General features: G+C 45.1%; 1 protein-coding gene across 1 annotated transcript in view; it reads right to left on the reverse strand.

Moving 5' to 3' along the window:
• The window catches only part of TEX15 (testis expressed 15, meiosis and synapsis associated), a 247,059-nt gene that overhangs the window by 150,172 nt on the left and 70,133 nt on the right, over nucleotides 1–26,754 (reverse strand). The window contains exons 2-3 of the mRNA XM_077274002.1: nucleotides 9,848–9,952; nucleotides 8,698–8,863 (exon numbers count right to left, since the gene is read on the reverse strand). Of these exons, the coding sequence (XP_077130117.1) occupies nucleotides 8,698–8,863; nucleotides 9,848–9,952 (271 nt within the window). The remainder of the gene's footprint in view (nucleotides 1–8,697; nucleotides 8,864–9,847; nucleotides 9,953–26,754) is intronic.

The following is a 26,754-nucleotide window of genomic DNA, read 5'->3' on the forward strand; positions in this document are numbered from 1 at the left end:
TACCCACAGTTAGCACAGACAAGGATAAAGGAAAATATACACCACGCCGCAGTCACTCAGGAATACACTATAAATGTGCAGGGCAAAATAAATACAAATATAGGAAGGAGTAAATAAGACTAAGGAAAATACACCACCAGCAACGAATCTCCAACAACCAGCTCTCCACTCCAGACCGAGATAACAACGCACAAGACAGAAGCTATAATCGGCGACGCCCAATGATCAGGAGAACTATTTAAAGGCAATGGGCATGGCCCAGCTTCCAATCCGAGGATCAGGTGAATTAACCCCGGAACAGCTAGATGAAATCTAGCCGACGCCAATGAGCAAATAGTGGTCAAAAGCGGAATTACCGCTGTCTGTCGAACGACCTGGTCTGAACAGCGTCCGACATGACAGGAGGGCCTTGGGACGGAGCAGAAAAGCCTGGTGCATGGTGGACATACCAAGGGAGGTGTGAAGAAACCAGATTGTATCTTAATTTCCCAGACAACCATGTTTTTGCAAATCCAAAAGAACTGGCTTTTATCTGTATATTGGCTTGTGAATCTAAGTGTTTATGTCTGGTGGGTCAAGAAAACAGACTTGCCAACTGATATACTATCTAACATACTGTGTAAAGGTACCGTTACACTAAACGACTTACCAACGATCACAACCAGCGATGCGATCGTTGGTAAGTCGTTGTGTGGTCGCTGGGGAGCTGTCACACAGACAGCTCTCTCCAGCGACCAACGATCAGGGGAACGACTTCGGCATCATTGAAACTGTCTTCAACGATGCCGAAGTCCCCCTGCAGCACCCGGGTAACCAGGGTAAACATCGGGTTACTAAGCGCAGGGCCGCGCTTAGCAACCCGATATTTACCCTGGTTACCATTGTAAAAGTAAAAAAAAAAAAACACTACATACTCACCCTCTGATGTCTGTCACGTCCCCCGCCGGCGGCTAACCTGCACTGAATGTGTCAGCGCCGGCCGGCCGTAAAGCAGAGCACAGCGGTGACGTCACACACACCGATCCAGCGATGACAGCGGGTGATCAGCGACGAAATAAAGTTCTGGACTTCTAGCTCCGACCAACGATATCACAGCGGCATCCAGATCGCTACTGCGTGTCGAGCACAACGAGATCGCTATCCAGGACGCTGCAACGTCACGGATCGTCGTCATTCTCGCGGCAAAATCGCTTAGTGTGAAGGTACCTTAAGTCTGTAATAGTGACTGTACATTGAGTGTGTTAAGCTTTGTTTATTGATGTGTGCTTATATGCTAATAGTGCTACTTAAGGTACCGTCACACTAAACTACTTACCAACGATAACGACCAGCGATCGTGATCGTTGGTAAGTCGTTGTGTGGTCGCTGGGGAGCTGTCACACAGACAGCTCTCTACAGCGACCAACGATCAGGGGAAAGACTTCGGCATCGTTGAAACTGTCTTCAACGATGCCGAAGTCCCCCTGCAGCACCCGGGTAACCAGGGTAAACATCGGGTTACTAAGTGCAGGGCCGTTGTTGTGAATTCTGTTGTGGGTTCTGCTCTTACGCTCCCTCCGGTGGTTATAAGTGGTAGTGCTGCTGTTTGTCCTTCACAACAGTCATCAGCTGCTTCCACTTTGGACGTGGCTATTTAGTCTGGCTCCTTCCTTTAGTGAGGGCCAGTTGTCCATTGTTTTCTAGGGATCCACATCTCTGCTTGATTTCTCCTTCTGGATTGTCCAAATCATCAAAGATAAGTCCTGGCTCTGTTTTTGCAGTCCACATGCTGTGGACTTAATAGTTCTGTGAATTGCTATGTTTTTTCTTGTCCAGCTTTGTCTGTGTTAAGATTTACTCAGCCAAGTTGGAAGCTCTGGAGTCACAGAGTTACCCCCCATGCCTTTAGTTAGGTGTGGAGATTTTTGTATTCTCTGTGGTGGATTTTGTAGTATTTTTTATACTGACCGCACAGTACTCTTTCCTGTCTTTTCTTTCTAGGTAGCGTGGCCTCCTTTGCTAAATTCTGTTTTCAGTCTGCGTTTGTAATTTCCCTCTCCTCTCACAGTCAATATTTGTGGGGGCTGCCTTTCCTTTGGGAATTTTCTCTGAGGCAAGATAGTATTCCTGTTTCTTTCTTTAGGTGTAATTAGTCCTTCGGCCGTGACGAGGTGTCTAAGGAGTGACAGGAACATCCCACGGCTACTTCTAGTTGATGTGTTAAGTTCAGGGTCTGCGGTCAGTATAGAGGCCACCTACTCCAGAGCTCGTCCATGCTGCTCCTAGGCCACCAGTTCATAACAGGCCGCGCTTAGTAACCCGATATTTACCCTGGTTACCATTGTAAAAGTGAAAAAAAAACACTACATACTCACCTTCTGAAGTCTGTCACATCCCCCGGCGTCCACGCGCTGCTGCAGAGAGCTTTCCCTGCACTGAATGTGTCAGCGGCGCCGGCAGTAACAGCGGTGACGTCACCGCTGTGCTCTGCTTTACGGCTGGCGCTGACACAGTGCAGGGAAAGCTCTCTGCAGCAGGGCGTGGACGCCGGGGGACGTGATAGACTTCAGAAGGTGAGTATGTAGTGTTTTTTTTTACTTTTACAATGGTAACCAGGGCAAATATCGGTTACTAAGCGCGGCCCTGCGCTTAGTAACCCGATGTTTACCCTGGTTACAAGTGAACACATCGCTGGATCGGTGTCACACACACCGATCCAGCGATGACAGCGGGTGATCAGCGACGAAATAGAGGTCTGGACTTCTAGCTCCGACCAGCGATATCACAGCGGGATCCAGATCGCTGCTGCGTGTCAAACACAACGAGATCGCTATCCAGGACGCTGCAACGTCACGGATCGTTGTCGTTCTCGTTGTAAAGTTGCTCAGTGTGAAGGTACCTTAAATCCCATCACCATTGTTTACCTTATCTTGATGCTGGACTGAAAGACCCTGGGTAATTCTAAAAATAGCTTACAAGCCTTGGGTATAAAAAGACTCAAGAGATCACATCCTGGGAGAAGGAAGTAACACAGAGCTACAAGCCAGACATTCTGCAAACCACCCAACAGACAAGAGAAAGGACTGCAGCCAATTCATCATGGCACCATCACGAGGGACACTGATCTAGGATTCTATAGGATACAACCTAGGGGTTTTCGGCTCCGGTTGGAAGGACACAGATCTGATGCAGTGACCATCTCTGAACCATGGATATGTTTGGAGAAAGCCAGGGTTGGGACCCGCTGGTCGCCTGGTTCCATGGAGATGGTCAGATAAGCCAGGTGGTGACTCTCATGTCAACTGGCTTTGGACCTTGTATGGACTCTATGGACAGTTCTTGGTCATCTCCCTATGCTTGTCGTTACCCCTTCTCTGTGCGTTCATCCACAGATGGAGTAGCGACCCTGGGAGCTCTGACATCATGTCATACTGGAAATACATGGAGAAACAGTGATCTTTTATATGCGCCCATGTGACCCTGGGAGCTCTGACATCGTGTCATACTGGAAATACATGGAGACGCAGTGACCTTTTATATGCGCACATGTAACCAAACAATTCCAGCCATGGTGGGATTGTTCTGTTTGCTATTGTGTGTTGTGGTTCAAGAAAGTATTACCACACTGTTTTACCTTAACCCTGTGTTGTCTGTGTAGTGTATTGCCCACGGGGAGATAGAGCAGGCGTTCAATGGTATGAACCGTGGTCCATGCAGTCTTGCTAAAGACAGCCGGGCCAGCGGACGAGAGCACCCACTGACCCCGTTTCTCCACAGGAGGGAACTTGGGGAACATCATTTCTCCTTTCTCTGACGTTTATTTCATGTCACAAGAAAGAGAAAAGATTTTACTAGCTGGAATACTAACTCCCTAAAAAAATCCCACAAAAAGCACAAGTACGTTGAAGAAAAATAAAAAAGTTATGCATGTGAAATAGCCTCAGTGTCTAAATAAGTTCTGTACTGGTAGAACACTTGAAAGCTCGCAGGGCTTGTGAATTTATTATGCTGACATCTATATCGGCCTCCTTAGGAACAGTGATATGAAGAAACGAAGTCAAGGCAGTGACTACAGCATCATATTGATCAAGTTCAATTTTCAGTTTAGCCTTATCTGCCTAACCTAAGTACTACAGGTTCTAGTAGTCTTAATCCACATATACTTGGCTTTTGATTTAGGGCGTCCTAGGGTGTTCCAGGGTCAGCCATTGAGAAGCGGGGGTGCCAACCTTTGAGCCTAGGCAGGTATTTTTTGGGTAGGGCTTATTGTTAAGGGTTTATTAGCCACATGGTAATCAGCCTGGTATTTTATTGGGACACTTATACATCTGATATTGTGCTAGTTGCTCCATATTAGTGGTGTTATCTTCCTATTGATTATTTGTGCTATTTGTGTTTTTTGTCGGGTTTTTAATGTATCTATATATATAAGAGGCATCGTGATTACTCGCTAATCCCGCCCCCTGCACAGTAGCTCCACCCCCACCACATCACCCCACATCATCCTGCCCCCACCCCATTACCACTCACAATCCCGCCCCACCACATTACCACACACAATCCCGCCCACCATATTACCACACAATCCCGCCCCCCCACCACATTACCACACACAATCCCGCCCCTCACCACATTACCACACATAATCCCGGCCCCCAACACATCACCACACACAACCCCGCCCCCCAACACATCACCACACATAACCCCGCCCCCCAACACATCACCACACATAATCCCGCCCCCCACCCCATTACCACAAATAATCCCGCCCACCACATTACCACACATAATCTCGCCCCCATCACATTACCACACATAATCCCGCCTCCCCACCACATTACCACACATAATCCCGCCCCCAACACATCACCACACATAATCCCGTCCCCCCACCCCATTACCACACATAATCCCGCCCCCACATTGCCACACACAATCCCGCCCCCCACATTACCACACAATCCCGCCCCCCCACATTACCACACAATCCCGCCCCCCCACCACATTACCACACACAATCCCGCCCCCCCCACCAAATTACTACACATAATCCCGCCCCCCACATCACCACACATAATCCTGCCCCCAACACATCACCACACATAATCCCGCTCCCCCAACACATCACCACACATAATCCTACCCCAACACATCACCACACATAATCCCGCCCCCCCCACCCCATTACCACACATAATCCCACCCCCCCACTGTTAGGGCTAGCGGAACGCACCGAGTAAATATAGATGTTATTATTGGTGCGTTCGCAGCCCGGGGTCCACCGTGCAGGAGGAATCTGCTGCGAGCAAATGACGGCACTATATGGCGGTTTAAGCGACCTCTTACTTCACAGAGTCGCACGGAAACAAGATGCTGTGCCCTGTTAACCCCACAGGAGTTCACAGCTAACTGCCGAGCTGAAGGCAGTCTGTGGTCACACACACATACAATCTCCTCACCGGAGAAGCCGGTATTCTAGGGGCTTATTTCAGCCAGGGCCCTAGATCCACACACACACACACACAATCTCCTCGCCGGAGGTGCCGGCATTCTAGGGGCTTATTTCAGCCGAGTCCCTGAACACACACATAAAAGTGACCACACTGGCGCATGCACAAAAACTGATTCAATACTAGCGCATGGGCGTGCGGTCATGAGAACCTTAAATAGCTGCAGCAAGAACAGGACCTTCCTAGAAGAACCAATGAGAGGCTGCTACAGAGCCTGAGCACCTTCAGGACCTTCCTGGAGGACCAATGGATTTAGCTGCAGTATCTGAACATGTGACCCTCGATCTCCACTGAGAGATCTTACTCTGGGCATGCTCAGAACGAGAAAAGCAGGACTTAGTCCCAGAAGCGTCTGCTCGCCGCTGCCCAGTACTGGCTTTAATGGCAGAAGCTGGAAAAGCAGCAGTAACCCTTTGGACAGAATCAGACTGAGCAAGACGCTGGGACCGACGTCTCCGCTGCGCAGGCTCCACTGCGGCTGGAGAAGGATGGGAGACCGCAGCAGAGATGGCTCGAGATTCCCCCTGTGCAGAGGCGGGATCTCGACCCCTAACACCCACCACACAGAATCCTGCCCACCACCACATTGCCACACAGAATCCCGCCCCCCAACACATTACCACACATAATCCCGCCCCCAACACATCACCACACATCACCCCGCCCCCCACCCCTTTTCCACACATAATCCCACCCCCCCACCACATATAATCCGGCACCCCCACCACACATAATCCCACCCCCCACATCACCACACTATCCCACCCCCCAACACATTACCACAGATAATCCCGCCCCCACATTACCATACATAATCCCGCCCCCCACCACATTACAACGCATAATTCCGCCCCCCCACATTACCACACGAGGCTCCGTCCCCACACATTACCACACGAGGCTTTCCTCCCCACACATTACAACACGAGGCTCCGTCCCCCCACATTACCACACGAAGCTCCATCCCCCCACATTACCACATGAGGCTCCGTCCCCACATATTACCATACGAGGCTCCGTATTACCACACGAAGCTCCATCCCCCCACATTACCACATGAGGCTCCGTCCCCCCACATTACCACACGAGGCTCCGTCCACACACATTACCACACGAGGCTCCGTCCACACACATTACCACACGAGGCTCCGTCCACACACATTACCACACGAGGCTCCGTTCCCCCACATTACCACACGAAGCTCCATCCCCCCACATTACCACATGAGGCTCCGTCCCCCCACATTACCACACGAGGCTCCGTCCACACACATTACCACACGAGGCTCCATCCACACACATTACCACACGAGGCTCGGTTCCCCCACATTACCACACGATGCTCCGTCCCCCCACATTACCACACGAAGCTCCGTCCCCCCACATTACCACACGAAGCTCTGTCCCCACGCATTACCACACGAGGTTCCTGAGCGTGCCGAGCGTTAGCTGGCTGGAAACAGCTAGTATCTAATAGAATTTATTTTTAATGGGATCTTCTATGTAGGTTTGTACGTAACTCAATTATGTATATAAGTTGGAACAGCACCAGGAAAAAAAAACAGCTTATACTCATTAAATTCACAGCTCTGCTGCACGCTACCCACTTTCCATTGTCGCAGCCTCTTCACTATAGACATCATGACCTTATGAGGCGCTGTGACCTCCGGGCCTGAACATGGTTGGAAGTTTTGGAGATGCAGCGCACAACAGTGAAAAAAAGGACCAAACGGTGAGTAGCAAGGGAGCTAGAGAGGTATCAGGGTTTTTTAACCAATACTAACCTTTCCATCATCAAGACGTGCTGCATCTCCGGCTTCTTCATTATAGGCCAGGACTTCCGGTTAAGTCCAGGCCGGAGCTCACTACGCGTCATAAGGTTGTGATGAGGGCGCAACAAGGTCAGAAAACCTGAACTACGATTAAGAGGCCAGAGATATGGCGCGTGATTTTTTTACATTCGACCTTCATAACTTGGGGTCATACGTAAGTAGGATATACTTAAGGAGGGACCGTTTGCATTCTCACTGCTTCAACTCTTCTGTTAAACTCCATATAGGCATAAGACATGTAGGCTTTCAGTTAAGAGCATGAGAGCTATGCCATTTTGGAAAAAGCTTGCAAAGCTATAACTATACAAATTGTCTCTTCAGAAAGGAAGAGGACTAGGACTTTAGTGCCACTTATTGGAAGCAGCAATCCTAAAAGTCAATATCGACCCTTTAACAAGCTTTGGCATATGACTGGATAAAAGCCAGGAAACCAATAGGTGGCAGTCCTCTTCCTCCCTGAAGAGACAATTTTCATACTGAATTTCCCAGAGGAGCATTGCTAGGCTTAAAAGTCTCCTCACCTTGGTATGTCAGGCATGACATATCCCTTTCTGGAAGGAGAAACCTTACCCCTTGGAAAGCTATAACTAGAAAGCAACAATCTCAACTGAAGAAATTTAGAATTTTTCTAAGAAATCCATTAATAAATGTTCTATCAGATATTGGTATCCATCAAAGTGTACATTTACAAAGCTATATTTCCAGTTTTAGTTTCACCGGCAAATTCTTCACTAATACCACAAATACAGTAGATCCCAGCAGAGGAAAACTGAAGAACATTTCCTTTAAAGCTTTTATGCCTCCCGTACCATTTTGATAATAAGAAAAAAATTTTTAAAGCCTCAACATGTTGTTCAATATTAGGACAATATTCACAATATGGCATTGCTGCTATAAGGAGAACCGCTGACCCACAGTAAAATATGAAGACAAATTTCGAGTGTTGGCAATTGAATAACATCTTCAAAGCTTTATTTCAAAACTTAGAATTAAAATTCCCGGAGGTAGATAAAATAACGCTCTCACGCGTTTCAGGAATGAACTGCCCTTGATCACTGAGTATAGCAAACAAACAAGTGCTGACCAATCATGAAACGGCAGAAATTACTTATTGCACACCTGTGTCGTTTTTGCCGTTTCATGATTGGCCAGCACTTGTTTGTTTGCTATACTCAGTGATCAAGGGCAGTTCATGCCTGAAACGCGTTTGTGCGTCATCTTATCTACCACCATAAATTTTAATTCTAAGTTTTGAAATAAAGCCTTGAAAATTTTTTTGAGTGGCCAACACTATGAATTTTTCTTAAGCTTTTGACTAGGATATCTAAGAGCAGCAGATGTAACCCTTATGATTGTTTTTCGGAACTGCTTACCTCTTTTCAAAAAACTTTTCAGTTAAACAATTATTGAGGACAAGTTTAATATCTGAAAATTTCCAAGAAGATTTCAGGTCTGAGAACAAATTAAGTCTTCCATTGTGTAAGGTGTCCAGGATTTCACCAAATTCCCTCCTGTTTGGCGAACATCGAAGCAAACAACCTGAAAATAAAAATGTGAAGAAAAACTATTAAAGGGAACCTGTCACTGGAAAAACGCTATTAATCTGCAGATATAGGGTTAATCTGCAGGCTAATAGGGTTATTAACCTGCCCGATGTCGGAACTTAACCAAACACTGCCGGCAGTAAATTAACTTTATGCCCCCCCAGGTATCGTTCCAGATTCAGTCACGGGGCGGCACTGGGTCAGTCACCGCTGAGTAACAACGGCGGCTGTAACCGCACCCCCAACCTTGTCTGATACTGGCTCTGGATTGGGTCTGGCTGTCAGGCAGAGTGGGGGGCGTGGTTACAGCTCTCGCTCGGTAAGTGAATCAGAGCCTTCGTGACTGAAATCTGAACGATACCGGGGGAAGGATAAAGTTAATTTTCTCCTGGCAGTGTTCAGCTAAATGTGGGCACCGGGCACGTTAACAACGCTGTTAACCTGAAGATTAACCCCATATTTGAGTTAATAGCGTTTTTTTCTGGAGACAGGTTCCCTTTAACAACTTAACAGACATGAGTTAGGAATGTACTTTTAGTTATTTTTTTTAAACTTAGGAAACCACAGTAACATGGTAAAAAAACGATCATTATTATCAGTAAATTACAGTACTAGAAAATACGAGTAATTTCATCTACAATATACATAAGAAATACCCATAAAATACTGCCATAGCTATATATTTTCTAAATGGAACGACTTGGCATGTCACCCCGCATGTGTAGGAGACCAAAGTGATCTATGTAAATGCTTCATAGCACACCACGGTCTTATCCGTTCATACTGTCAGCACACACATAATCTATACCTCCTAGGAAGACCTATGTATCTTAGTGATTACCAACTACAAAGATACTGATCCCATAGAGATAGCTGGAATAAATAGTATTAATATACTATGACATTCTTTATAGATTTAGCAGCCATGAAGACCTGAAAGATTTACAACACTATTACATGAAAAGTCCACAATACTAACATTTGTCAACATGTCGCCTTATCTTAGGGATTGTGAAATTCTGGGGAAGTTTATTTTCCACATGTTTCATTCCAAAGGAAGCCTTGTCTTCATCTTCCATGTTTTCTGTAGAAAAAGACAGAAAATAACAGTCTTACGTAAGTTAGAATGCAGTGTACATATAGGTGACTGCTATTATTTTCTACAAAACAAGAGAAAATCATAGGCAAATAAGACAGGTGTGCAGAGAAGAAAAAAAATGCAGAGTATGCGTATATGCTGCATTATGATTGAGGTGTCCTAGATATAGGCAAGACTTTACAGTCAGCTTAACCCCTTAAGGACCAAGCCACTTTGTAGGTTAATGACCAGGCCTTAATTTTGAAATCTGACCACTGTCACTTTATGTGGTTATAACTCTGGAACGCTTCCCACTGATTCTGAGAATGTTTTTTCGTGATATATTGTACTTGATGATGGTGGTAACAGTTCTTCAAAATTTCTTGTTTGTGAAAAAAATGTAAACTTGGTAAAAATGTTGAAAATTTCACAACTTTTTTATGCCCCTAAATCAGAGCGTTATGTCACACAAAATAGTTAATAAATAACATTTCCCACGTCTACTTTACATGTCTGCTGTTCGACAACTGCATCAAATGCAGGGATAACCTAACAAACAAGCGATCCTTGTTCCTGGCCATGGACCCAAAACTTCATTGCTTTGGTCACTAATAGTGATGACCGAACGGGCTCGGATAAAGTGTTATCCAAGCATGCTTCGTTATTCGAGCACGTTCGCTCATCACTAGTCACTAAACAACTTAATTATTACTTTTGCCTTGTGACATGGTGTTCCATCATGCTGAAAAAAACATTGTTCATCATCAAATTATTCCTGGATCATTGTGAGAAGTTCCCTTGGAGGATGTTTAGTTACTATTCCATACTCATGGCGATAATCTTAGGGAAAATTGTACAGTGGAGCAGACATGGGTAATTGTGACTAGTGATAAAGTGGCAAAGTTGGCTGATGTCCCTAACACAGTAATAGGGTTATGACTGAGGCTGTTCAGGCGGCACTATCAATTACTGCCAAGCTTCAAAAGGACCAAAGACAAGGGTCCCACTTTAAAGACTGAAAAAGTCCACCTTAGGCATCCATTTCAAATTAAGAGTCGAGTCTCTACACCGTGTTAGGCAGCTGTTACCATCATCATTTTCATTTTAGGCATCCTATATCTGTCCCACTTTCACCACAACATCTGTCTGTTAGCATCCTGCTGCCACTGAGTGCTGAGTAATGACTTGCATTCATAATTCAGTATCTGCTGTCTGACAACCCAGGGCTCCTACCCTGTCCCTAAAGCTCGAAGCGCCCTGACTATCCCTAACACCGAATTACTTCTGATGAAAATGCTGAGGCCACGTACCTTGCTGTACTCCTGAATCCGCCCTTATCTGTCCCCTCCCAGGAAAGTCGGGTGGAATAGTGTTTGTATGTACACAAACCAGACAAACAAGGAAGGACATACAGGGATAAATGAATATAGCAATCATACAAATATGCACTCACAGATAACAGAGGGGAACACTGGGTACAATAGGTAAGAAACTAAACAGATTGCAGATTGCACACATCTGAAACACCTAGCAACAGTCACAGAACAACTCTCCAACTGCCTCTACCGAACACAAAATACTCAACACCTTCACAAGACAGTGCAAGACTTAACACTAGCAATACAGATTGCCAGAGGCAAGAATATATAGGAGACGGTATTGGCTGATGCTTGTAGGATCTCAGCTGTGCAGTAAGAAGCTACAGAGACTCTAAGCTGAATAGTTTAACCTCTGCACTGCAGAAAGAAACCTGCACAGTTTAATATGAGGGATAAGGCTCTGTGCACACGTTGCGGATTGGGGTGCAGAATTTTCTGCACAAAATCCGCATCTCCTGGCAGAAAACGCAGGTGCAGATTTGACGCGTTTTTTTTTGCGGAGCTTGTGCGTTTTGGTTGTGGATTTTGTGCAGATTTCATGCGGTTTTTACCCCTGCAGATTTCTATAATGGAAGGGTGCAGAAACGCTGCAGATCCGCACCAAAGAAGTGACATGCTACTACTTTTGATCCGCAGTGTTTTTCATGCGGAATTTTCTGCACCATTAGCACAGCTTTTTTTTCCTATTGATTTACATTGTACTGTAAATCAGTTTGCGGATCTGCAGCGTTTTTGCGCAGAAAAAAACACTTCGGCAGTAAATCCGCATCGTGTGCACATAGCCTAAGTGCTTCTATTCAGTAGGAGAGTACAAGATTCTTGCTCCTCTCTGTTGTAGGCAGACCCGGTACAGTATCTTTTCTCATTTAACTCCTTCCCGTCAAAGTCAGTTTTGGCCTTCCTGACAGCCCCAAACTCTCAAATCTGATGTGTGGTAATTACTTTCAAATTTCCTACTTATCCCAGTGGTTCAAAAACACTGTGAATGTACACTGCATGCCAGCAATAGAAACAGTCATCAGGCGAGCAATTTCACACAAACTATGCTCTCAACTCCTTAATATGGCAGATCACTTTTCAATTTATAACTCCTTCGTATGCGCCATCCATGAGACCACCTTACGTTTACACAAGTATTCACAGTACAAGGCAAACACTGGAGTTCTTTGTACGTCTCTGTGTATTGTGACAAACCACTTTTTTGAGATTATCTTCGTCTGGGGTATAAGGTAGAGCCTGCTTGTGGCACATAATGAGAACTCAGGATGCACTAATTCATTTAAACTAACCGCTTTGTTAGCATTATTGCACATTACATATCACAGAAAATAAAATCCATAGTCTTCTCTAGGCACTGACTAAACAGAAATCAATCCCTGTCCAGACAGAACAATAGTTGTAAAAAGCAATCAGTTAATATTTGCAGTTTGTAGCATGTGTTCTGAGCAGCTTCCTCTCAGAAAGATTTGGCTTGTCTCTCCCCAGGCTGAGCAACCAAGCGGACAGCTCAGCCTGGTTATATAGCACACTTAGCCAGATTCACTGTATCAGGGACTAGAGGTCTAGAATCTAAAGATTTGTCACTTGCTACAAAACACTGAATTTAATTCCGTGCAAAAATCCCTGAGCTCCCCTGATTCCACCAACTATTTCCTATTTTGTTCTGCGTCACTCCATTGCAGAGATATTTTCATATTTGTTTCTTCTGGAGTACAGTATGTGAAATCTCTGCTTGTAGTTCAACTGAGTGTTTCTTGAGAGTCTTCTCAAAGGTGGTTAGGGGTGCTTTTACCCTTCCCTCCCAGATGCTGCCAATCAAAGCTCAGCAGCCCCTGAGACAGAAACACTTAGAAGGCTGTTAAGAAACACCCAGTTTGACTGCAATCCAGAGATTTCACATAAAAGAAACAAATATGAATATCTCTGCAATTAAGCGACACAACACAAAATGAATTAAGGAAGCTCAGGGATTTTTACAAGGTATTTAACTCCATTTTTTGAGCAAGTGACAGGTCCTTTTTAAACATCACCTTTAAAGCTTTCCTCCTCAGTAAGAACCAGAGACACACATAGACACCTTCAATAACTTGACCATGTAATACACTTGCAAAAACCAGTGGGGTTGAGCAGTGTAGTATATGAGACAATGCCCAACCTCATACATTTTTTGCAAGTATATTATGTACGTAGTAAATGAGACAATCTACTATATAATTGTCTAAGGGTCACTTCCGTCTGTCTTTCTGTCTGTCACGTCACAGATATTCATTGGTCGCGACCTCTGTCTGTCATGGAATCCAAGTCGCTGATTGGTCTCGCCAGCTGCCGGTCATGGCTGCTGCCACCAATCAGCGACGGCCACAGTCCGATTAGTCCCTCCCTACTCCCTGCAGTCAGTGCCCGGCGCCCACTCCATACTCCCCGCAGTCACCGCTCACACAGGGTTAATGCCAGCAGAAATGGACCGCGTTATGCCTTGGGTAACTCACTCCGTTACCGCCGCTATTAACCTTGTGTGACCAAGTTTTTACTATTGAGGCTGCCTATGCAGCCTCAATAGTAAACACATCTGTTAAAAATAATAATAATAAAAAAAAATCATTATATACTCACCATCCGCCGCCTTTCCCGCTCCTCGCGACGCTCCGTGACCGCTCCATGCAAGCGGCAGGTTCCGGTGGCAAAGATGGTCAGCGAGAAGGACCTGCCATGATGTCTGTTGTGAATTCTTCTCTTGGGCTCCCTCCGGTGGTTATAAGTGGTAGCGCTGCTGTCTCTGGATCGCAGCATTCATCAGGTGTGTTCACTTTTTGCAATTCTGACTGGGCTATTTAGTCTTGCTTGACCCTTTAGCCAGTGCCAGTTGTCCATTGTTCCTGGAGGATTCACATCCCTGCCTGGTCTCTCCTGCTTTGCTGTTCATTTCAACAAAGATAAGTTCTGGCCTTGATTTTTGCTGTCCACATGCTGTGGGCCTTATTGTTCAGTTCTTTTCCATGTTTTTGTCTTGTCCAGCTTGGTCTGTATAAGGATTTGTTTAGCCAAGCTGGTATCTCTGGAGATGCAGATATACCCTCCATATCTTTAGTTTGATGTGGAGATTTTGTATTTTCTGTGGTGGATATTTTCTAGTGTTTTAATACTGACCGCATAGTACTCTGTCCTATCCTTTCTATTTAGCTAGAAGTGGAATCCTTTGCTAAATTCTGATTTCAGTCTGTGTATGTTTTTTCCCTCTCCTCTCACAGTCAATATTTGTGGGGGCTGTCTATCCTTTGGGGATTTTCTCTGAGACAAGATAGTTTTCCCTTTTCTATCTCTAGGGGTAATTAGTCCTCCGGCTGTGTCGAGATGTCTAGGGAGTGAAAGGTACATTCCACGGCTACTTCTAGTTGCGGTGTTAAGTTCAGGGTCTGCGGTCAGTACAGGTACCACCTTCTCCAGAGTACGTCTCATGCTGCTCTTGGGCCACCAGATCATAACAGTACAACTGGCAAACAATGAGTTAACCGCATCTCAGAAGAAGGGAAGGAAAGTGCTGCCATTTTTTTTTCTGTAGTCTGTTGTGGTTTTTTATCCCTCTTTACCTCTGGGTGGCTCAGGAGTTTGGCGCTGGCATGGATGTTCAGGGATTGGCTTCTCGTGTGGATCAACTTGCTGCTAGAGTACAGGGTATTTCCGATTATATCGTTCAGACTCCGGTTTTAGAGCCTAGAATTCCAACTCCTGATTTGTTTCTTGGGGACAGGTCCAAATTTTTGAGCTTTAAAAATAACTGTAAACTGTTTTTTGCTCTGAAACCCCATTCCTCTGGAGATCCCATCCAGCAGGTTAAAATTGTTATATCTCTGCTGCGTGGTGACCCCCAGGATTGGGCATTTGCCCTGGAACCTGGGAATCCGGCTTTGCTTAATGTAGACACCTTTTTCCAGGCGCTTGGGTTATTGTATGATGAACCTAATTCAGTGGATCATGCTGAGAAGACCTTGTTGGCCCTGTGTCAGGGTCAAGAAGCGGCAGAATCATATTGCCAGAAATTTAGAAAATGGTCTGTGCTGACTAAATGGAATGAGGATGCCTTGGCGGCAATTTTCAGAAAGGGTCTTTCTGAATCCGTTAAAGATGTTATGGTGGGGTTCCCCACGCCTGCTGGTCTGAGTGATTCTATGTCTCTGGCCATTCAGATTGATCGGCGCTTGAGCGAGCGCAGAGTTGTGCACACTATGGCATTGTCTTCCGAGCGGAGTCCTGAGCCTATGCAGTGTGATAGGATTGTGTCTAGAGCTGAACGACAAGGATTCAGACGTCAGAATAGGTTGTGTTTTTACTGCGGCGATTCTGCTCATGTTATTTCTGATTGCCCCAAGCGTACCAAGAGAATCGCTAGTTCCGTTACCATCAGTACTGTACAACCTAAATTTCTGTTATCTGTGACCCTGATCTGCTCATTATCGTCATTTTCTGTCATGGCATTTGTGGATTCAGGCGCCGCTCTAAACTTAATAGACTTAGAATTTGCCAGACGTTGTGGTTTCCCCTTGCAGCCTTTGCAGAGTCCTATTCCTTTGAGGGGCATTGATTCTACACCGTTGGCTAAAAATAAACCTCAGTTTTGGACACAGCTGACCATGTGCATGGCGCCAGCCCATCAGGAAGATTGTCGTTTTCTGGTGTTGCATAATTTGCATGATGCTATTGTGCTGGGTTTCCCATGGTTACAGGTGCATAATCCGGTATTAGATTGGAAATCTATGTCTGTGACTAGTTGGGGTTGTCAGGGGGTTCAGGGTGACGTTCCTTTGATGTCAATTACCTCCTCCCCCTCTTCTGAAATCCCTGAGTTTTTGTCATATTTCCAGGATGTATTCAATGAGCCCAAGTCCAGTTCCCTTCCACCGCATAGGGACTGTGATTGTGCTATTGACTTGATTCCAGGCTGTAAGTTCCCTAAGGGCCGACTTTTCAACCTGTCTGTGCCAGAACATACCGCCATGCGGAGCTATGTTAAGGAGTCTTTGGAGAAGGGGCATATTCGGCCATCTTCTTCACCATTGGGAGCAGGTTTTTTTTTTTGTTGCCAAGAAGGATGGCTCCTTGAGACCCTGTATTGATTATCGCCTCTTGAATAAGATCACGGTCAAATTCCAATACCCTTTGCCTTTGCTTTCTGATCTGTTTGCTAGGATTAAGGGGCTAGTTGGTTTACTAAGATTGACCTTCGAGGGGCATATAATCTTGTTCGTATTAAGCAGGGTGACGAATGGAAAACTGCGTTTAATACGCCCGAAGGCCATTTTGAATACCTTGTGATGCCATTCGGACTCTCTAATGCTCCATCTGTGTTTCAGTCCTTCATGCATGATATATTTCGGAATTATCTTGATAAATTCACGATTGTATATTTGGATGATATTTTGATTTTTTCAGATGATTGGGAGTCTCATGTGAAACAAGTCAGGATGGTATTTCAGATCCTTCGTGATAATGCCTTGTTTGTGAAGGAGTCTAAGTGCCTCTTTGGAGTACAGAAGATTTCTTTTTTGGGCTTAATTTTTTCTCCCTCATCTATAGAAATGGATCCGGTTAAGGTTCAGGCCATTCATGATTGGATCCAGCCCACATCCGTGAAGAGCCTTCAGAAATTTTGGGGCTTTGCTAATTTTTATCGCCGTTTCATTGCCAACTTCTCTAGTGTGGTTAAACCCCTGACCGATTTGACGAAGAAAGGCGCTGATGTGACGAATTGGTCCTCTGCGGCTGTTTCTGCCTTTCAGGAGCTTAAACGCCGAATTACTTCTGCCCCTGTGTTGCGTCAGCCGGATGTTTCTCTTCCTTTTGAGGTTGAGGTTGACGCTTCTGAGATTGGGGCAGGGGCTGTTTTGTCTCAGAGGAATTCTGATGGTTCCTTGATGAAACCGTGTGCCTTCTTTTCTCGTAAGTTTTCGCCTGCGGAACGCAATTATGATGTCGGCAATTGTGAGTTGTTGGCTATGAAGTGGGCATTTGAGGAGTGGCGACATTGGCTTGAGGGGGCCAAGCACCGTATTGTGGTCTTGACCGATCATAAGAATCTGATTTACCTCGAGTCTGCCAAACGGCTGAATCCTAGACAGGCCCGATGGTCCCTGTTTTTCTCCCGTTTTGATTTTGTGGTCTCGTATCTTCCGGGTTCTAAGAATGTTAAGGCTGATGCCCTCTCTAAGAGCTTTTTGCCTGATTCTCCTGGGGTCCTTCAGCCGGTCGGCATTCTGAAGGAAGGGGTGATTCTTTCTGCCATCTCCCCTGATTTACGACGGGTTCTTCAGGAATTTCAGGCTGATAAACCTGACCGCTGTCCAGTGGGGAAACTGTTTGTTCCTGACAGATGGACTAGTAAAGTGATTTCTGAGGTTAATTGTTCTGTGTTGGCTGGTCATCCTGGGATTTTTGGTACCAGAGATTTGGTTGGTAGGTCCTTTTGGTGGCCTTCTTTGTCACGGGATGTGCGTTCTTTTGTGCAGTCCTGTGGGACTTGTGCACGGGCCAAGCCTTGCTGTTCCCGCGCTAGTGGGTTACTTTTGCCTTTGCCGGTCCCTGAGAGGCCTTGGACGCATATTTCTATGGATTTTATTTCGGATCTTCCGGTTTCCCAGAGGATGTCTGTTATCTGGGTGGTTTGTGACCGGTTTTCTAAGATGGTTCATTTGGTACCTTTGCCTAAATTGCCTTCCTCTTCTGATTTGGCTCCGTTATTTTTTCAGCATGTGGTTCGTTTGCATGGCATTCCGGAGAATATTGTGTCCGATAGAGGTTCCCAGTTTGTTTCTAGGTTTTGGCGGGACTTTTGTGCTAGGCTGGGCATTGATTTGTCTTTTTCTTCCGCATTTCATCCTCAGACAAATGGCCAAACCGAGCGAACTAATCAGACTTTGGAAACTTATTTGAGATGCTTTGTGTCTGCTGATCAGGATGATTGGGTGGCTTTCTTGCCATTGGCCGAGTTTGCCCTAAATAATCGGGCTAGTTCTGCTACCTTGGTTTCACCCTTGTTTTGTAACTCTGGTTTTCACCCTCATTTTTCTTCAGGGCAGGTTGAGCCTTCTGATTGTCCTGGGGTGGACTCTGTGGTTGACAGGTTGCGCAAATTTGGGCTCATGTTGTTGACAATTTGGTGTTGTCTCAGGAGGGGGCTCAGCGTTTTGCTAACCGTCGTCGGTGTGTTGGTTCCCGGCTTCGGGTTGGGGATTTGGTCTGGTTGTCTTCCCCTCATGTTCCTATGAAGGTTTCTTCCCCTAATATAAGCCTCGGTTTATTGGCCCTTATAGGATTTCTGAGATTATCAATCCAGTGTCTTTTCGTTTGGCCCTTCCAGCCTCTTTTTCCATCCATAATGTTTTTCATAGATCTTTGTTGTGGAAATATGTGGTGCCCGTGGTTCCCTCTGTTGATCCTCCTGCCCCAGTGTTGATTGATGGGGAGTTGGAGTATGTGGTTGAGAAGATTTTGGATTCTCGTTTTTCGATGCGGAAGCTTCAGTATCTTGTCAAATGGAAGGGTTATGGCCAGGAGGATAATTCTTGGGTTGTTGCCTCCGATGTTCATGCTGAGGATTTGGTTCGTGCCTTTCATTTGGCTCGTCCGGATCGGCCTAGGGGCTCTGGTGAGGGTTCGGTGACCCCTCCTCAAGGGGGGGGGGCACTGTTGTGAATTCTGCTCTTGGGCTCCCTCCGGTGGTTATAAGTGGTAGTGCTGCTGTCTCTGGATCGCAGCATTCATCAGGTGTGTTCACTTTTTGTAATTCTGATTGGGCTATTTAGTCTTGCTTGACCCTTTAGTCAGTGCCAGTTGTCCATTGTTCCTGGAGGATTCACATCCCTGCCTGGTCTCTCCTGCTTTGCTGTTCATTTCAACAAAGATAAGTTCTGGCCTTGATTTTTGCTGTCCACATGCTGTGGGCCTTATTGTTCAGTTCTTTTCCATGTTTTTGTCTTGTCCAGCTTGGTCTGTATAAGGATTTGTTTAGCCAAGCTGGTATCTCTGGAGATGCAGATATACCCTCCATATCTTTAGTTAGATGTGGAGATTTTGTATTTTCTGTGGTGGATATTTTCTAGTGTTTTAATACTGACCGCATAGTACTCTGTCCTATCCTTTCTATTTAGCTAGAAGTGGCCTCCTTTGCTAAATTCTGATTTCAGTCTGTGTATGTTTTTTCCCTCTCATCTCACAGTCAATATTTGTGGGGGGCTGTCTATCCTTTGGGAATTTTCTCTGAGGCAAGATAGTTTTCCCTTTTCTATCGCTAGGGGTAATTAGTCCTCCGGCTGTGTCGAGATGTCTAGGGAGTGAAAGGTACATTCCACGGCTACTTCTAGTTGCGGTGTTAAGTTCAGGGTCTGTGGTCAGTACAGGTACCACCTTCTCCAGAGTATGTCTCATGCTGCTCTTAGGCCACCAGATCATAACAGATGTCATGGTCATGTGACCGCGATGTCATCACAGGTTCTGCGCGCCTGCGCGAGAAGGACCTGCCATGACGTCACGGTCATGTGACCGCGACACGGTCATGTGACCGCGACGTCATCACAGGTCCTGCGCGCCTGCGCGAGAAGGAGGCGACAGGACTACAAGGGGCCCGAAGGTGAGTATATGTTTATTTTTTAACCTGTGACATACGTGGCTGGGCAATATACTACGTAGCTGGGCAATATACTACGTGACTGGCCAATATACTACGTGGCTCTGTGCTGTATACGTCACTGGGCAATATACTACGTGGCTGGGCAATATACTACGCCACTGGGCAATAGACTACGTGGCTGGGCGGCAATATACTACGTGGGCTGTGCAATATACTACGTGGGCTGGGCAATATACTACGTGGGCTGTGCAATATACTACGTGGGCTGTGCAATATACTATGTGGACATGCATATTCTAGAATACCCGATACGTTAGAATCAGGCCACCATCTAGTAAGTGATAAACCATCAACATTTCCATGGAGGCTGCCGGCCATGTATTGAACTGTAAATGGTTGGAAGGCTAGAAACCACCGTGTCACCTTACTATTCTTTTCTTTGTTAGTTTACATTCATGTCAGATGTGTTGTGTGTGATGTATGTGCTGCACTCTGCTGGGACCTGTTGTACATCAGAGATTAGAAGATGGCAGCGATTAGCTGAACACAGGTCTTCTTTAAATCCACACAGCCATTCATGAGTTAACAGACCTTGCAGTCTATTGTCTGTGCTACTTATTAGAACCACACCCTTCCATTATATAAACCTGTGTCTGGCTTCCTTCCAAGCCTTCAATAGAATCTTCATTCTGTTCCTGGCTTCATTGAAGAAGGTGCGCTGGAGAGTTGCCATAGTTGTCTTGAGAGTGTTGTATGAGGTTTATTGTGAATACCTCTAATTTCCCCTTTATTCCAGTCTTTTGTGTTGCTTTTCTGCCTTCTTACTGCGCACCTATTTTCCTGTAGTATTTTAACCTGTGTGCCTGTCATTTGATTGTCCCTTAGTTTCCCCGTCTGTCCAGTCAGTATAAGGCCAGCGTCACACATAGCGTAGGGAATTACGGTCTGTTTTTTACAGGCGTAATATGCAGAAAAGTTCCTGAACAGTGATCCGCATTCAACGCTAGGATGCTTTTTTCTCTAAAAATTATCCGTGTGTCATCCATATGGCATCAGTACGGCGAGATTGTCTCGCCGGCTTGCAAAATGGACATAGAATGGATCCATGACTCAAATATTCGTGAAAACATATATAGTGTATATATATATATATATATATATATATATATATATATATATATATATATACACTCACCGGCCACTTTATTAGGTACACCTGTCCAACTTCTTGTTAACACTTAATTTCTAATCAGCCAATCACATGGCGGCAACTCAGTGCATTTAGGCATGTAGACATGGTCAAGACAATCTCCTGTAGTTCAAACCGAGCATCAGTATGGGGAAGAAAGGTGATTTGAGCGCCTTTGAACGTGGCATGGTTGTTGGTGCCAGAAGGGCTGGTCTGAGTATTTCAGAAACTGCTGATCTACTGGGATTTTCACGCACAACCATCTCTAGGGTTTACAGAGAATGGTCCGAAAAAGAAAAAAAATCCAGTGAGCGGCAGTTCTGTGGGCGGAAATGCCTTGTTGATGCCAGAGGTCAGAGGAGAATGGGCAGACTGGTTCGAGCTGATAGAAAGACAACAGTGACTCAAATCGCCACCCGTTACAACCAAGGTAGGCCTAAGAGCATCTCTGAACGCACAGTGCGTCGAACTTTGAGGCAGATGGGCTACAGCAGCAGAAGACCACACCGGGTACCACTCCTTTCAGCTAAGAACAGGAAACTGAGGCTACAATTTGTACAAGCTCATCGAAATTGGACAGTAGAAGATTGGAAAAACGTTGCTTGGTCTGATGAGTCTCGATTTCTGCTGCGACATTCGGATGGTAGGGTCAGAATTTGGCGTAAACAACATGAAAGCATGGATCCATCCTGCCTTGTATGGAGCATCTTTGGGATGTGCAGCCGACAAATCTGCGGCAACTGTGTGATGCCATCATGTCAATATGGACCAAAATCTCTGAGGAATGCTTCCAGCACCTTGTTGAATCTATGCCACGAAGAATTGAGGCAGTTCTGAAGGCAAAAGGGGGTCCAACCCGTTACTAGCATGGTGTACCTAATAAAGTGGCCGGTGAGTGTATATATATAATGTATGTATCAGTGAGACACATATATATTTATATTTCATACAGCGCTAGATAGCTTAACAGCCCGTAATTCAATTGCCGGGTTTTGCTATCGCCTTATCAAACCCAATAGGATATGAGACATGGTTTACATACAGTAAACCATTTCATATCCCTTATTTTTTTACATATTCCTCACTACTAATGTTAGAAGTGTCTGTGTGCAAAATTTGGTGGCTCTAGGTGTTAAAATAAAGGGTTAAACCACAAAAAAAACTGGCGTGGGACCATGGCTATTGGCCCCCCTGGCAAATAACATCTGCCCCCAGCCACCCCAGAAAAGGCACATCTGTAAGATGCGCCTATTCTGGCACTTAGCCACTCTCTTCCCACTCCCAAGTAGTGGTAGTAGTAGACAAAAATGTTTTGCCACAGGTAGATCCATTCTTTTTTTCTCTTATTGTGTTTCAGTGAGAATTCATCCTTGATCTAAGCTTTTGCCCTGTCTACCCCACATACAGACCCCCAGTTGGACATTTAGTACAAATAATTAGGAGCACCACATTAGATGTGATGCAGCTGAAAGTACCTGGGATCTTGTAGTCCTGATGTGAATTGGGGATCTTTGTCCGTGGTCATTATAAATGGACAGGTTTTACATTTTTTCTGATTGCAGGGAAAGGTTCCTGCAGCTGTTGGACAGGACAGGGAGCTCTTGACAATGATGCTTCTTAGATAAGAGAAAAAAGAATGGATCTACCTGTGGCAATACATTTTTGTCTCCCAAATCATAGCATTATGGACATGAAATTACTTGTATTGAAAGGTAACTTCAAAACTCAGAGAGACAGAAGAGTCTGGGAGTATAAACTGATAATGACCTCCCTACTAACCAGAATCCCTCAATGTCTGTCCACTATTTCATCCTTCTTCTCCGCTAAATTTCTGAAACTTAACATGGACAAAACAGAATTCATCATCTTTCCCCCATCTCACGTGACCCCCCCAACGAACCTATCCATTACAGTAAATGGCTGCCCACTCTCCCCAGTCCCACAAGCTCGCTGCCTCGGGGTTATCCTTGACGCTGATCTCTCCTTCAAACCACATATCCAAGCCCTTTCCACTTCCTGCCGACTTCAACTCAAAAATATTGCACGAATCCGTTCATTCCTCAACCAAGAATCTGCAAAAACCCTAGTCCATGCCCTCATCATCTCTCGTCTTGACTACTGCAACCTCCTGCTCTGTGGCCTCCCCTCAAACACTCTCGCACCCCTCCAATCTATTCTAAACTCTGCTGCCCGACTAATCCACCTGTCCCCCCGCTATTCTCCGGCCTCTCCCCTCTGTCAATCCCTTCACTGGCTCCCCATTGCCCAGAGACTCCAGTACAAAACCCTAACCATGACGTACAAAGCCATCCACAACCTGTCTCCTCCTTACATCTGTGACCTCATCTCCCGGTACTTTCCTACACGCAACCTCCGATCCTCACAAGATCTCCTTCTCTACTCCCCTCTTATCTCCTCTTCCCACAATCGTATACAAGATTTCTCTCGCGTATCACCCCTACTCTGGAACCCTCTACCACAACACATCAGACTCTCGCCCACCATCGAAACCTTCAAAAAGAATCTGAAGACCCACCTCTTCCGACAAGCCTACAACCTGCAGTAACCACCGATCAACCAACCGCTGCACGATCAGCTCTATCCTCACCTACTGTATTCTCACCCATCCCTTGTAGATTGTGAGCCCTCGCGGGCAGGATCCTCACTCCTCCTGTACCAGTTATGACTTGTATTGTTCAAGACTATTGTACTTGTTTTTATTATGTATACCCCTCCTCACTTGTAAAGCGCCATGGAATAAATGGCGCTATAACAATAAATAATAATAATAATAATAATAATGACCTTTGACTGTCTTAGGGTATGTTTCCACGGTCAGGAAACGCTGCTTGTTTGACGCTGCGCAGAGCTGCAGCGTCAAACAAGCAGCGTCCAGATGTTCCAGCATAGTGGAGGGGATTTTATGAAATCCTGTCTCCACTATGCGTGGAAACCCGCACACGGCGGCCCTGCGACTACGGACATGCTGCGCGTCTTTTCAGATCGCAGCATGTCCGTACACCTTGCGGGGACGCAGCGTCCCCGCAAGGCATATCACAAGGCGCTATGGGAGAGAGCGATCATCCCGAATGTGAAGAGTTAACACATCCGGCATGATCACGTCCCAGAAAGGGGGCGGGGCTTAGTGCCGAGCGGCTTCGCCGCTGCGGCGATACCGCCGGCCATCCTGACAGTGGAAACATACCCTTAGTGGTGGAATGAATGTGTCGCATGGATTTATGTCTTTTTACTAAGGAACTTGCCCCTCAGACTATGAGGGGTCATCACAACAGAGACCCCAATCAGAGGACAATAAAACATTCCTTATCTAAGAACTGGCCCAATATTTATGGACATAACTGTTTATTATCACTCATGGTAATTCTGCTTCATGCCACCTGTCTTATCCATGTTTTTCTTTTTTTCTGTGCTATGTTGTGCATAAATATGTGATTCTTTAGAATTTGTATTAGTCTATGCCTGATGAAGAGACCTGTGTAGTCTCAAAAGCTTGCAATTTGTTACCATCTTTTCAGTTAGCCATTAAAAGGTATCAACCACTGAGGACTCTCAATTCTAAACATTTTTCTATCTACTGGCTAACACGGTACCAAGATATATATCTTTCCTATACTATGTGTAGACATTTATTCTATCTATTCTATTCTAACCTGTCAGTGTGATTTTACTGTACACCGCACTGAATTACCGGCTTTTCTATAGAACACCGGTGCGTATTTCTCGCAAGTCACACTGATGGTCCGTGTACAAATTATATAGCACATATAATACCTGATGAAGGCCGTTGTGGGCTGAAACGCGTTGTTTTGTTCTTATTAAAGTGTCCTAATAAATTTGGTACTGAGCAAATTATCTCAACCTTCAAACTATTCTTGTCTTCCGGAAGCGCCAAGAAAGGAATTTTTTTTTTTTTCTCTAAACATATGGGGTATCAGCATACTCAGGACAAATTGGACAACAATATTTGGGGTCCAATTTCTCCTGTTACCCTTGGGAAAATAAAAAATTGGGGACTAAAAGATCATATTTATGGAAAAAACATGACTTTTTTATTTTCACGCCTGGGTGTTATAAACTTTAGTGAAACACTTGGGGGTTCAAATTTCTCACCACACATCTAGATAAGTTCCTTTGGGGTCTAGTTTCCAAAATGGTGTCACTTGTGAGGGGTTTCCACTGTTTAGGCACATCAGGGGCTCTCCAAATGCGACATGACGTCTGATCTCAATTCCAGCCAATTTTGTGTTGAAAAAAGTCAAACGCCGCTCCTTCCCTTCCAAGCTCGGCCATCCGCCCATACAGTGGTTTTCCCCACATATGGGGTATCAGCGTACTCAGGACAAATTGCACAACAACTTTTGGGGTCCAAATTCTCCTGTTACCCTTGGGAAAATAAAAAAAATTGAATTTGAATTAATTAATTAATAAACTTCTTGAATGTGGTTTTGCGCACCTTGAGGGGTGCCGTTTTTAGAATGGTGTCATTTTGGGGTATTTTCTACCATATAGACCCCCCAAAGTGAGATGGTGCCTAAAAAAAAATGGTGTTGTAAAAATGAGAAATTGGAAATTAGAATTGTAACAATTCCAGTTATTAACGTGCAAACCACCCTTGGGGGTAAAGGGGTTAATGTACACGCTGCACCCCATCTTGACTGAAAAAAAACTGAAATGTAGACATTTTTGCAAATTTAATAAAAAAGAAAAACTGAAATATCACATGGTCATAAGTATTCAAACCCTTTGCTCAGACAAAGGTCAAAGGAACTGGCCAAGGAGCTCAGAGACAGAATTATGGCAAGGCACAGATCTGGCCAAGGTTACAACAGAAGTTCTGCAGTACTCAAGGTTCCTAAGAGCACAGTGGCCTCCATAATCCTTAACCCCTTAACCCCTGGAGCTTTTTTCGGTTTAGCATTTTCGTTTCTCGTTCCCCTCCTTCCCAGAGCCATAACTTTTTCATTTTTCCGTCAATATGGCCATGTGAGGGCTTATTTTTTGCGTGACGAGTTCTACTTTTGAATGACACCGTTGGTTTTACCATGTCGTGTACTAGAAAACAGGCAAAAAATTCCAAGTGCGGTGAAATTGCAAAAGAAGTGCAATCCCACATTTGTTCTTTGTTTGTTTTTTTTGCTAGGTTCACTAAATGCTAAAAACTGACCTGCCATTATGATTCTCCAGGTCATTACGAGCTCATAGACACCAAACATGTCTAGGTTATTCATCTAAGTGGTGAAAAAAAATTCCAAATGTTGCAAAAAAAAAACAAAAAACACATTGTGTAATTTTCCGAAACCCGTAGCATCTCCATTTTTCGGGATCTTGGGTCGGGTGAGGGTTTGTTTTTTACGCGCCGAGCTGATGTTTTTAATGATACCATTTCAGATACGTACTTTTCATCGCCCTTTATTGCATTTTAATTCAATGTCGCAGCGACCAAAAAAAACGTAATTCTGGCCATTTGAATTTTTCTCGCTACGCCGTTTAGCGATCAGGTTAATTCTTTTTTTCATTGATAGATCGGGCGATTCTGAAAGCGGCGATACCAAATATGTGTAGGTTTGATTTTTTTTTATTGTTTTATTTGAAAGGGGTT

Source organism: Ranitomeya variabilis, chromosome 1 (genome assembly GCF_051348905.1).
Source record: "Ranitomeya variabilis isolate aRanVar5 chromosome 1, aRanVar5.hap1, whole genome shotgun sequence".
Taxonomy (NCBI): domain Eukaryota; kingdom Metazoa; phylum Chordata; class Amphibia; order Anura; family Dendrobatidae; genus Ranitomeya; species Ranitomeya variabilis.